We start from the raw sequence: 11,680 nt of genomic DNA, 5'->3' as shown, positions 1-11,680 counted from the left end.
TGGGAAAGAATTCCACCTACAAAGCTTCAACAATTAGTGTCCTCAGTTCCCAAACACTTATTGAGTGTTAAAAGGAAAGGTGATGTAACACACTGGTAAACATGCCCCTGTCCCAACTTCTTTGAAAGGTGTTGCAGGCATCAAATTCAAAATGAGTGAATATTTGCAAAATAATAAACAATAAAGTTTATCTGTTTGAACATTAAATATCTTGTCTTTTTAACATAATCAATTGAATTTAGGTTGAAAAGGATTTGCAAATCATCATATTCTGGTTTTATTTATGTTTTACACAACGTCCCAACTTCACTGGAATTGGGGTTGTAAATACATATATGCTTGAAAATTAAAGTAAATAAAAAAGCTTTTGAATCATAATGTGACTTACCTTACGTCTTGTTCAGCTTTTACATAGAACAGAACAGTTAATGCATCTGAATGGCGTAGGTACACGCATGCACAGCCCATGCAAACTCTTTGACGCATTGAAATCAACCTACAGCAGGAAATGAAACAGTCATAATAATCTGCCGTCGTATGCCAGTATCAACAATTTCAGTTCTCAGTCAAGAGGTCTTGCGGAGAACGATGAGAGAACTGTAGGTGTTTATCTCGTACTCGGCTCTGACAATTTGACTGGAGGAATTCAGTTTGTTCATGCAATTCAAATCAGTGTTATTTTAGGTGGTTGGAAATGAGGAAGAAAGAAAGCTCAATGCTTGAAGATCAGATCGGCACTGTCATATCCAAACCATATGGGTATGCATATGTTGAACACAGCAGTTGCCCTTTCCATTGTTCCATGATGAATGGAATAATACAACTGAACCAAAATTGCAAAGACTTTAGGGGTGGGGGAGAGGGGCAGTGATGAACTGCATGCCTTTCTATATGTAAGAAATGCTGCTTTGCTTTTATGAAAAGAAAACTAAACATTGATCATCTGTTCTCCATGTCAGTGATTAGTTCAGCCACTTGGGTGACATCTGACCCTTTAGCTTCTCAGATGACCCTGCTCATTTCAGCAGTAAAATGAGAAGGACCGGACTGAATCCCGCTGTGTGCATCGTTTCTCAAAGCAGCCTCCGTACAGGTGTTTAGTGATGAAGAAAAAGAATTACATTTTGGCGGGATGAGATGGAATAAAGAAACAAACACACTCAGCACGGTGCAAAAGTCTTGGGTGCAGATGTGCAAAAAATACGTTTCAACACATTTTGCACGTTTTAAAACACACTTACTGTTTACTGAATCTAGCATATTGAGGAAAAAAATGCAAATAAATAGATAATTAAACGCTAAAATGTGTAAATAAATCCCATATTTGTGATCTCTGGATGAGTTTTCACTTAGAAAATCAAAAAACATAATTTGGCTGTGGGTGTTCAAGCTTTTGCATATGGCTATGCCTAATGACCCAAACAAATCGCTTAAAATAATCTGGACAGTATTTTTTTCCTTGTAAAACACACACACACACATATTCTAAGCCACTTCTCCCTCAGGGTCGCGGGGGGTGCTGGAGCCTATCCCAGTGTTCTGCTTGTAAAACACTGTTAGAATAAATATAAACCAACACTGATGCAGTAAAAAGTTTTTTTTTGTTGTTTTTAAAGAAATAGTAAGTCTCCAGTCATTGCATGGATTTGTTAAATTCCAATGGCAGCACAGAGGATTAGTTTAATGAAAGATTGATTAAACTTGATGACAACTACAAATAATACCAGACTGTCTTGAGGCGAGGTTTGAAAGTGGTTGATTGCAAACATTGACCTATATAAAATCACAACTTACTGTATTAATTTATAATACAATAATAAAGAAATATTTACTGGCTGGATAAAAAAGACTTTTACACAATATTGTATGTTATTGTGGTTTTAACTAAAGCAGATATAACTTTACAGAAGAAGACAGAAACATTCTTAACTTTTAATGTAAATCTATTAGGCAGATTTTATTCCAAGTGATTTTGGACAACTTTTATTGGTGCTTCAAGAACTGTTCACACTACACAACTGCTATGTTCAAATGATGCAGAAAATGATGAAAAGAAAAAGGAGACTGTGATTGTTTTTTGATGTGACAGTGATGATATAATACATTTAAGTGACTGTATTGAAAAAATAACCACTGTATAATAGACGCAACTCTAATGACAGTCAGTATTGATTTATTGACTGTGCACTATGAATTGGTCCTGGTGGAATTGGTGCAAACATTAATGAACAATACATACAAACAATAAACAAACAGTAAACAATTAATACAAATACATTCCGACACAGCTAGAAAGGCTGGCAGAGAATGGAAAAGCAGGTAGCAATATGTTTTGGACATATATGTTTATAAAATCCATTGAGAGATTCTTTATTGTTCATCGCATACATGGAATACACACACACACACACACACACACACACACACACACACATCGTCTAAACTGCTTCTCCTTCTGGGCGTGGGGGCAGCTGGAGCCTATCCCAGCGGTCATCGGGCAGAAGGCTGGATACACCCTGGACCTGTTGCCAGTCCATCACAGGGCGCATGGAATACAACAAAATCAAAATTATTATGTGGTCTGATTTTTTTCCAAGCTTTTTTTTTTGTAACCTGGCTGCCTTAAAATCTTAAGTTCACTGAACTTAACAGAATGTGAGTTCATACATTAAAAATACACGATACTGGGAAAAGGAACCAACGATGGGCTGAACCCCAGTGAGAATCAGCCATGCACTGGGGGCTTGCCCTGGGGGAATTGGTGCAGACATTAATGAACATTACAGAATAAAAACAGTAAACACATGACACAAATGAATAAAGACACGTCCTCAGAGGCTGACAGCCCGTGCTCTAGGCTGCGCTAAGCCAAAACAGCTGAATGACAGGGTCACAGTATCGCACAGCAACAGCCTCTCTGCTCTGAAAGGCCAGGAACCTGACCGACTCCTCGAATAATAGAGTCCGTCGTTAGAGGAACAGAGTAAGACAAGCTGAAAGTCAGTGTAACCCTGAAGTGTGTGTGTGGGGTGGTGGAGGTGGTGGTGGTGGTGAGGGGAGGGGGGGCTTTCGTCATCGCCAGGCTGTGGTTCTGCAGCTGGATGAAAGCTGAAGCGAGGAGCTCATGCAGTCGTGCAGAAGAGACAGCTCGGAGTGTAATGCAGCCTCGGCGGGACACGGCGGGGGAGACGGGGGCGCAGAGCCCAGCTACACGCGCGCTGAGCACACGAGGGGATCAGAACTGACCAGAAGACGAGGAGACGAGATCTCGCAGAGGCTTCTGAGAGAAGCGCTGGAGTTAAAACCACGAGTCATCGGTTCTCCTCCAACTTAGTCTATCTACTTTTTGATTTAAAGCGCGCGCCGTGGCACGAGAGGAATGCGCGGATGGACGGATTGTGGAAGAGAGCGAAGGACGGAGAGAAGCGCGTGAAGGCAGCGCTCATCTGCCCCGGTGAGTGGACACGGGGACCGGACCGGGGGTCTGCACGCGCCTGAGAAATGAGTTCTGACGCCTGGAATACATTTATTTTTCGCTAATAGGCAAATGCTGGAAACGGTGAGGTTTACATCGGCGTGTCGACTCTTTATGAATATGAATGAATGTGTGCTGGATTTGGATTAAAAACAGCGCCGCTATATAAGAGCAGACGGCTCCTCATCGCACTGATGCAGGAGTAAACAAGAAAACACGTTAGGAGGCTCGATTTAGGGGGAGTGGGCTAATAGGAAGTGTGGTGTTGAGAACTTGCAAGAAATAGTAGTAGCACAAGTAGAAGTAGTAATAATAATAATAATAATAATAAGTTACTTCACTCACACAGCCTACACTGGCATTGACATGAAATGTTCTAATGATGGACAAGACTTGCATTTACTTTTATTAATAATCTCTAAGAAATGCCTTCACATACTTGTGACCTCTGCAAGCTAGACCACGATAGACACGTTATAGACACGTCTAACTGTCTTCAACCAATGAGATTTTGCCTGTGCGAATAATAAACTAAGCCCTCAAACGCTCAGATGGAGGTGACAGTGAGCTCAACATCTCACCAGCTTGGCTCTCATTCTTCCCGTGGACCCCCGCCTCTTGAGATGCTGTGATTTCCGGAAAGGGACAAAAACTGGCAGGGATGGATTTGAACCTAACCGTGATTGACAGCGGTTTGTTGGAGAGCGACCAATCGACGCGAGTTCTCACTGGCTGCTTTCTGTCCCTCCTCATTCTGTCCACCCTGCTGGGCAACACACTGGTGTGTGCGGCAGTCACCAAATTTCGCCACCTCCGCTCCAAAGTCACCAACTTCTTTGTCATCTCGCTGGCCGTGTCAGACCTCCTGGTGGCCATCCTGGTCATGCCTTGGAAGGCCGTGACGGAAATCGCTGGATTCTGGCCATTTGGGTCCTTCTGCGACATCTGGGTGGCTTTTGATATCATGTGCTCCACGGCATCCATCCTCAACCTTTGCGTTATCAGTGTGGACCGGTACTGGGCCATTTCCAGCCCCTTCCGCTACGAGAGGAAGATGACTCCCAGGGTGGCATTTGTGATGATCAGTGTGGCTTGGACACTTTCCGTGCTCATCTCCTTCATACCGGTGCAGCTGAACTGGCACAAGGCTCAGCCAACAGGCTTCTCCTTATCTAACGCCTCTAGAGGAGCACCTCTTATGGACAACTGCGATTCCAGCCTCAACCGGACCTATGCCATCTCCTCCTCCCTCGTCAGCTTCTATATCCCTGTGGCCATCATGATTGTGACCTACACTCAAATTTACAGAATCGCCCAGAAGCAGATCAGGAGGATCTCGGCGCTGGAGAGGGCTGCCGAGAGCGCCAAGATACGTCACAACAGCATGGGCAGCAACTCCAACATGGACTCGGAGAGCTCCTTCAAGCTGTCCTTCAAAAGGGAAACCAAGGTGTTAAAGACCTTGTCAGTTATAATGGGGGTGTTTGTGTGCTGCTGGCTACCCTTCTTCATCCTCAACTGCATGGTGCCGTTTTGTGAGCACAGTCTTCCATGCATCAGCCCCACCACCTTTGACATCTTCGTCTGGTTCGGGTGGGCGAACTCTTCCCTCAACCCCATCATCTATGCCTTCAACGCGGACTTCCGCAGGGCTTTCGCCATCCTTCTGGGCTGCCCGAGACTTTGTCCTGGCAACAACATCATAGAAACCCCTAGCCTAAACAAAAACTGAAATGCTCCTTTCCTCTGTCCGATCACAGGGGAACCTTACTGTGAGGCTAGGCTGCTCTAAAATGCAGTCCATGTCACAACCCTCAATGCCAGAACAAGCATCTGGACATGAGGGGGGAAGGGATTTGGGATTAGAACTCTGGAAGAAAGCCCTCCTGCTGCGCCGGGCAGCAGACAGAACAGTTGCACTGCTTCTTTTGAGAGGGATAATCCTTATGACAGGCCATGCCATCCTCCAAAGACTGATGCTTGGATGGCCTCTGAATCCAGCACCCTGTGGCTATTTCAAGCATGAGAAAATTATACATCTGTACCGACAACTTCAGTGAATTTGCAAGTGACTTTTGGGGAATTTTGTTGCATTTTCTTGGTTTGCTTTCCCAGTAAATGTGTTTCACTTAAGGACCTTGACTATAAGAATGATCATGAGATAAAGAGAATGTGTTTACATGAGGGAGCTTTAAACATGACAATACCATCTGCAAGTGAACAGTCTATATAAGTGAAGCAGAATCGAAACTGATGACTTCTGCTGGGCAAAAAAAATGCAATACAATGGGACGCATTGTCTGTAGAGCTGACTCGTTTCCAGGTTTACCCTGAGGTCTTAGGCCTAAAGGCCAGAGACCATGCTAAAATGATAAATGTATAGTTAAATTATGAAAATAGAATGAGAAATGTGTAGTTAATTTATTTATCATTGAATGATAGACTCCAGTGAAAATCTGTATAATCAGGAAATTGTAGAAGGACCTACATCTGTTTCAGCTATTTCACTCTCATCTCCCATTCTACATCCCATAAGCCTTACTTTATTCATGTGGTGTTGCATTATGTCCAGGGTTGTTCCAAAACAAGGGGGCAGATGGTCAATTATGAGATGGCTGTTCCGTGATTGTCTTAATGAATACGTATTCTGTTCATTGGTGCCTGAGCTCTTCAAAACTTGCTTTTCTATTACTAAACACTGACAGCGAAATACCAAGACAAATGGAACAGATGGCCATTAAAGATGAATGCAGAGGTGGGAATCAACGATGATGTATGAGTCCTGGTGAATGTGTAATGGATCCATTATTGTTATGAGCATATCTGTGTTAAGAAGATTACACTCTTACCTAGAACAAGGTTGGCTAGTTGACTATGTTGTTCAGTCTCTGACGCCTGCATCTCATTAGTAAACCACATGATCTGTTGCTACATTAGTCGATGTGAGTCATGTGCAATACTGAAACGTAACTGTATGATAAAATGTTGAACACTGAAGTGCTTTGTGGATGAGATCTTTGGCATTCGGTACTTCATTTCAGTTCAAGACTTCACAAATGTTTACTTGTTCCAAGAGTACCTTATAGTTGAAGGGTCAGAGCGTTACGTTCGCATTATGTCAAGGTGTTTACATAAAGGAGGTCAGTTTGTTGCAGACGACTCTTTGTATTAAGCCCCATAATGAACTTTCTGTCTGTCCAGCAAGTAGACTTGGAGCAAGGACTCATTAGTGAATGTCTAAAAAATTGAGAAATCATTTCCTGTAACTTAATGTCTGCTGCAGGAATGTGTTTACAAGTTATGCACCTCATTATGTTTCATCGTCTTACTGTATCCCTCTTCATAATGGCAGAAATGGTGTATAATCACTACTGTAGGTGAACTATGCTCTTTGAGTAGGTTGCACAATGTAAATGTACTGTCATGCTGTGTGGGCAGATTTTGAGTGGCTTCATCTGACCATGTGCTGTGATAAGCGCGAATAAAATACATTAACACCGGTCAGCTGCGTTCTTAAAAAATACAACTTTCTAGATCAGTCTTGACTTGAATGTTTTTAGGAAACAACCTTTACTTAGTGGAAAACTTTTACATTATGAGTAACACTAAAAAGTCTTTTCACATGTGCATGTCATTATCAAAACATTATCTATAGGCTGGTTTTCCTCTGCACAAATGCAAGAACTGACTCAAACTGGAACTGCTGAAACTTATGGCTCTTGTTCTAGTTTATTTTTGGTCATTTTATGCCACTCTAAAGCATCCAATTTGGCTAAATAGCAAAAGAATTAGCTTGCTAGTTATCTTATCTCCACACAACTTGTACTGACATGATATAATGTGTGTTCAGAGCTATCATTCACACATATGTCTACAATTACACCGTCCTTACAGATGTGTAGGGTCAAATATAAAAGCTTTAACTTTTCTCTAGCGAGAGTGAAAATATGGACACATTATTAGTTCTGTGGAGGCTAGCATAAATGCTAATAACAGTGTTAGTTTTCTAACTAGCATATCTTAGCAAACACTTTACTAAGTAAGAATTCTAGAAACAGCAATGGACACGTCAACATACCACTCTAGTTTACACTCTGCTGCACATATTGGTCATCTAATAGTGCTTGGTGACTTTGTCTTCACGTGGAAGAATTTGCTAAATTGTCATTGGCTTCAGCTGCAGGTGTCACCAAAGGCTACAGTGCAGAGGAAAACTACTTATATTTATCTACTGTGAATTCCTGGTCTAAACTTATTTATGCTGATCTGGTGCCGATTTGGTGCTGATGGTCATGCTAGTTGACCAGCATTCAAACCACAACATATACTAGTGTGGTAGTGATCAGTTTAACAGCTTCCATTACTGCTGACCAGCACAACCTATGCTGGTTTTGCTTTTGACACTGATTGTGCTGTTTTTTTTTTTTTTCTAGCAGGGTAGAGTGACCATATTTCAGGTTTCTAAAAAGAAGACAATGGGGAAAGCAAAGCCAATCCTGGACATTTTAGGTGATTTAGAAATCCCGGCCACATGCGTTTTTATAGGTCTTAAAAGGAAGACGTGTTCTGGAAAGAATGAAAAGTACCATTAGATCCTGTTGATGCCACTCTTGAGCAGGTACCCAAAACAATAATACTGGAACCTTCAATACTAGGTCTACAGCCAGTTCCAGTTTTCTAGTGCCAAAGGTTTGTACAATTGAAGAACGCCTACAAAATCCCATTGGTTGAAAGGTTTTTTGGCACTTGGAAATCTTTATGGCACTCTTATTTTTAGAAACGTGGCAGACAGGCATAAATAAGCTACCTACTTTTTTTACCTACCCCTTTTGCTAAATAAAAGTCTGAGTTTGTTTTTCATCATGCTTTTCTCATTTTGTTCTTTCTCTGATAAGTGCAGTTGGAGCTTCCCCTGTCAGCACCGTAGCTTCTTCTCTACAGAGAGGCTTCTCTACAGAAACGAGCGCTGGCTGGATGTCACACACACTCTCGTCCCTGGCGCGATGAGACCTGAACGGGAAACAATAGCAGACAAGGGGAATTGGGCCTCAGCACCCCTTACGGTTTCATTAGTTTCTACAGCGCCGCGTGACACAGAGCACAGCTGACATAAATACAGATAATAAGGTCAAGCCGAACCAGAGGAACTCCAGAGTCAAGTAGGGTTTTTTCTTCTTTTTTTTGTGAAGCCAGTCTTTGTGACTCTGCGATAAATTCAAGCGTTCACAGCAGGGCCCTCAAAGTTGTCATTAGCATTAAGGCTCAAATTCAAAGCTCTCATGCTAGGCACAATGGGTAGCATATTGAGTGACTCATTAAAGACTAGATCCAGAGTGAAGGACCAGTATCACAGTGAGTGAGTCACTGTGGTAATCCAATGCTGTGGTTGGTGTCCAGGCCACACTTGCAGGCACAGGTAGCAATGGAAACACTTGGTGTAATTACCTCGCTGAAGTCCTTTAGTATTTTATGACAAGCTCAGCAGGAAAGCGAGCTCAAAATAGTTGCGGAAACACCAGCTTAACCTAAATCCAATTTTTGCTCTTTAAAGGTTGACACCTTAATATCTCACGTTGCTGCGTTCCTTGTAGCGATATTAGATTAACCGTCATAATGCTATAAAACAGTGTGATATAATGACTGTTCAGCATAGAAAACATAACCAGCCACATTTCCATAATGGAGAAACTGTAAAAACTCATAGTCATTTTTTCTTCTCTAGTCACGACACATAGAAATACGAGAATCAGAAAGTGCTGTTTTTTTTTCATATGTAACCACTTAATGTCAAGGTCAGTGTCTAGCTTAGGGGAGTTGTTATTCATTCTCAGAGAACAAGAGAGAGAGAAGGCCAAAAATATGGAGAGTGACTTGCATAACCAGTTTATTGAGGCATTTTTCAGCATCACTTTTGGGCAAAATGTTGAAGGGCTTAATTTCCATATGAATAATTGCATATAAATATATATGAATGTATGCGCAGCAGTGACATCAATAATCAACTGTATTCCTTGAATACCTCAGATTGCACCAAAGCAGATGGTGCATTCTGGGACAAACAGGTCAAATGTCTTGTCTAAGAGGTTGAAATGTTGGATTTGGCAGCATTTTGGGAAAGTGACCAGTACTTTGCACAATCCTGGATAGTCTATCTCTGAATATTGTAGCAAAGGTGCGGAACCTGCCCAGCATTCCTGGCAGTTTCATTAGTTTTTGTTGATTACCTTTTTTATTATCTACAGTTCATTTCACAGGTTTTTGCCTTGTTTGAAGTCAAAGCCCAAAATTCTGCAAACATGCATTTTCCATGTTTTGGAATTTCAACTAGGATGGTGTTTTGTGTTTCAGTTGACTCGTTCATCCTGTAATGTTATAATGGATATTCAGTTACTGCCATCTTAGTAGTCTTGACGACTGGTATAAGCGTATGTCACTGCTGTAATGTGAGGTTCAGTTCATGGCCTGATTGGCAAACAGTACTGTTGTAAAAATAGTGACCATTCCCTTTAGTAAGTAGCAGTATGCTTGAACATTTAAGCATTTGCTACAATAAGTTGGCCAGATAAATTTGTCAGATTTGACCATATCCCTATGTGTTGTCCCACATAAAGTAGCAAAACAGAGGATCTTCAAAGAACTATGTGTTAACATTAGGGCATATATATATATATATATATATATAAAAGCATAATTTAGGGCAGCTGTAAATATACAGTAAATTATTGGAGAAATGATTGATGGCAGTAAATTGCTATAATTTAATACTAAAATGTTTACAATTATAAAAAAGCTGAAAACATTTCATTCAACTAAAAAATTATGCAGAAGCCACAGCAACAAAATATCAAAATTTTCAACATTTAGTGTGTTCACTTTTTACCTTTACTACAACTTCCATGCTTTTCACTTTCAGTTTTTCAAAGAAATCTGTAGGCATATTTTTCCACACTTCCAAAGTTCAGTGTCAGAAGTTGGTTGAATGTCTGCTTCTCACAATCCACACAATCCCACACACATTCAGTGATGTTGAAATGGGAGGCTTGAGTGGCCAGAATTTTGAGATATGTAAAACAAAGATTTTTTAGTCATATTTCCTCTATTAAAGCTCATTTTGACTCACAGGTGGATTTGATCTGCTCAACAGAGGCTTTTGTCACTGTTAGTGATCAGAGTCATGCGAACTTGAGTTCACCCTGTGACACCGACAGATACTAAGAAGCTCTGAATTTCATGTAATTTAGATTTGTTGTTTTGCTACTGTAATTTGTAATGAAAACCTTTGTATTAAAGTGATGTTGTTTAGCAATTTTACCTTAAAATAACAGCTTGAAAATGATTTTGATGCTACGCTGTCTTATGGTAGGGAGAATGGACTCTCTGTCACAAGAATGCCTGCTACTGCACTATGTAACTTTGGAGGAGCGGGCACGAGGCCACTCATGAGAACTGTGTAATGCTTTACGGCACCATATCACACACCAACAACAATGGTTCTTCGGCTAGCTATAAGAAATAGCTAGCTCAGTATTCTCAGCATGGGCAGCATGGGCATCATGGGCATCATGGCAGAGGCTGGGGAGAGACTGAAGAAGACATTGAAGAGAAAAAAAGAGAGTGACCAAGCAAGAGACCAGACAAGAGTAAATCTCGGGCTGGTGTTTATGTGTTGGCAAGAGTTAATAGAATAAAAGGATTCTAGACAGATGCTGAAGTTGCCTTTTTCCTGTTGGACTAATAACTTATTAGCATTTTTGCCTGTGGACCTTCTGACATAATTTTAAAATACCTGTTACCCTTTAAATTTCATGATGAATGGACTAAAAGAAACAGCCCAAAATGACTAGGAAAAAAGTCTGTTTCCATTGACCTACATTAAAAGTAAAGTGGATTTTTTTCCTTCACCTGTAAAGCTTTCATTTTCGAGATATGAGGTTTTCTTCTGACAACAGCAATATATACGCTTTTAAGGACAACATGACAACATCATTTTTGGAAAACAATTTTTAAAAAAATCTTTACATTGTTTTTTTTCTCGTCTTCTATAAAGCTATTTTTTCTTCTTTCAATATTCAAAATGAGAGCCTTCAAGCAAACCTGTAATTTTCCTTCTTGACCTGGTTCGTCAGGGTGTATAGAAAGTCACAGTGTGAAATCAGAGCCTGGGAAATGCAATCAAGTGTTTAGATTCGTCTCATTCGCTCCCAC

At 40.9% G+C, this 11,680-nt stretch overlaps 1 protein-coding gene across 1 annotated transcript; it reads left to right on the top strand.

The window, feature by feature from the left end:
• Positions 1-3,112: 3,112 nt before the first annotated feature.
• On the top strand, positions 3,113-8,296 carry drd1a (dopamine receptor D1a). Its single transcript, XM_037542415.1, has 2 exons — positions 3,113-3,454; positions 4,027-8,296. Exon 2 carries the CDS (start codon positions 4,137-4,139, stop codon positions 5,205-5,207), a length of 1,071 nt encoding a protein of 356 aa, XP_037398312.1. The 5' UTR covers positions 3,113-3,454; positions 4,027-4,136; the 3' UTR covers positions 5,208-8,296.
• The last annotated feature ends 3,384 nt before the right edge of the window (positions 8,297-11,680 follow it).

Source organism: Pygocentrus nattereri, chromosome 11 (genome assembly GCF_015220715.1).
Source record: "Pygocentrus nattereri isolate fPygNat1 chromosome 11, fPygNat1.pri, whole genome shotgun sequence".
Taxonomy (NCBI): domain Eukaryota; kingdom Metazoa; phylum Chordata; class Actinopteri; order Characiformes; family Serrasalmidae; genus Pygocentrus; species Pygocentrus nattereri.
The sequence above is the reverse complement of the archived record's forward strand: the minus strand, read 5'-3'. Positions and strand labels throughout refer to the sequence as shown.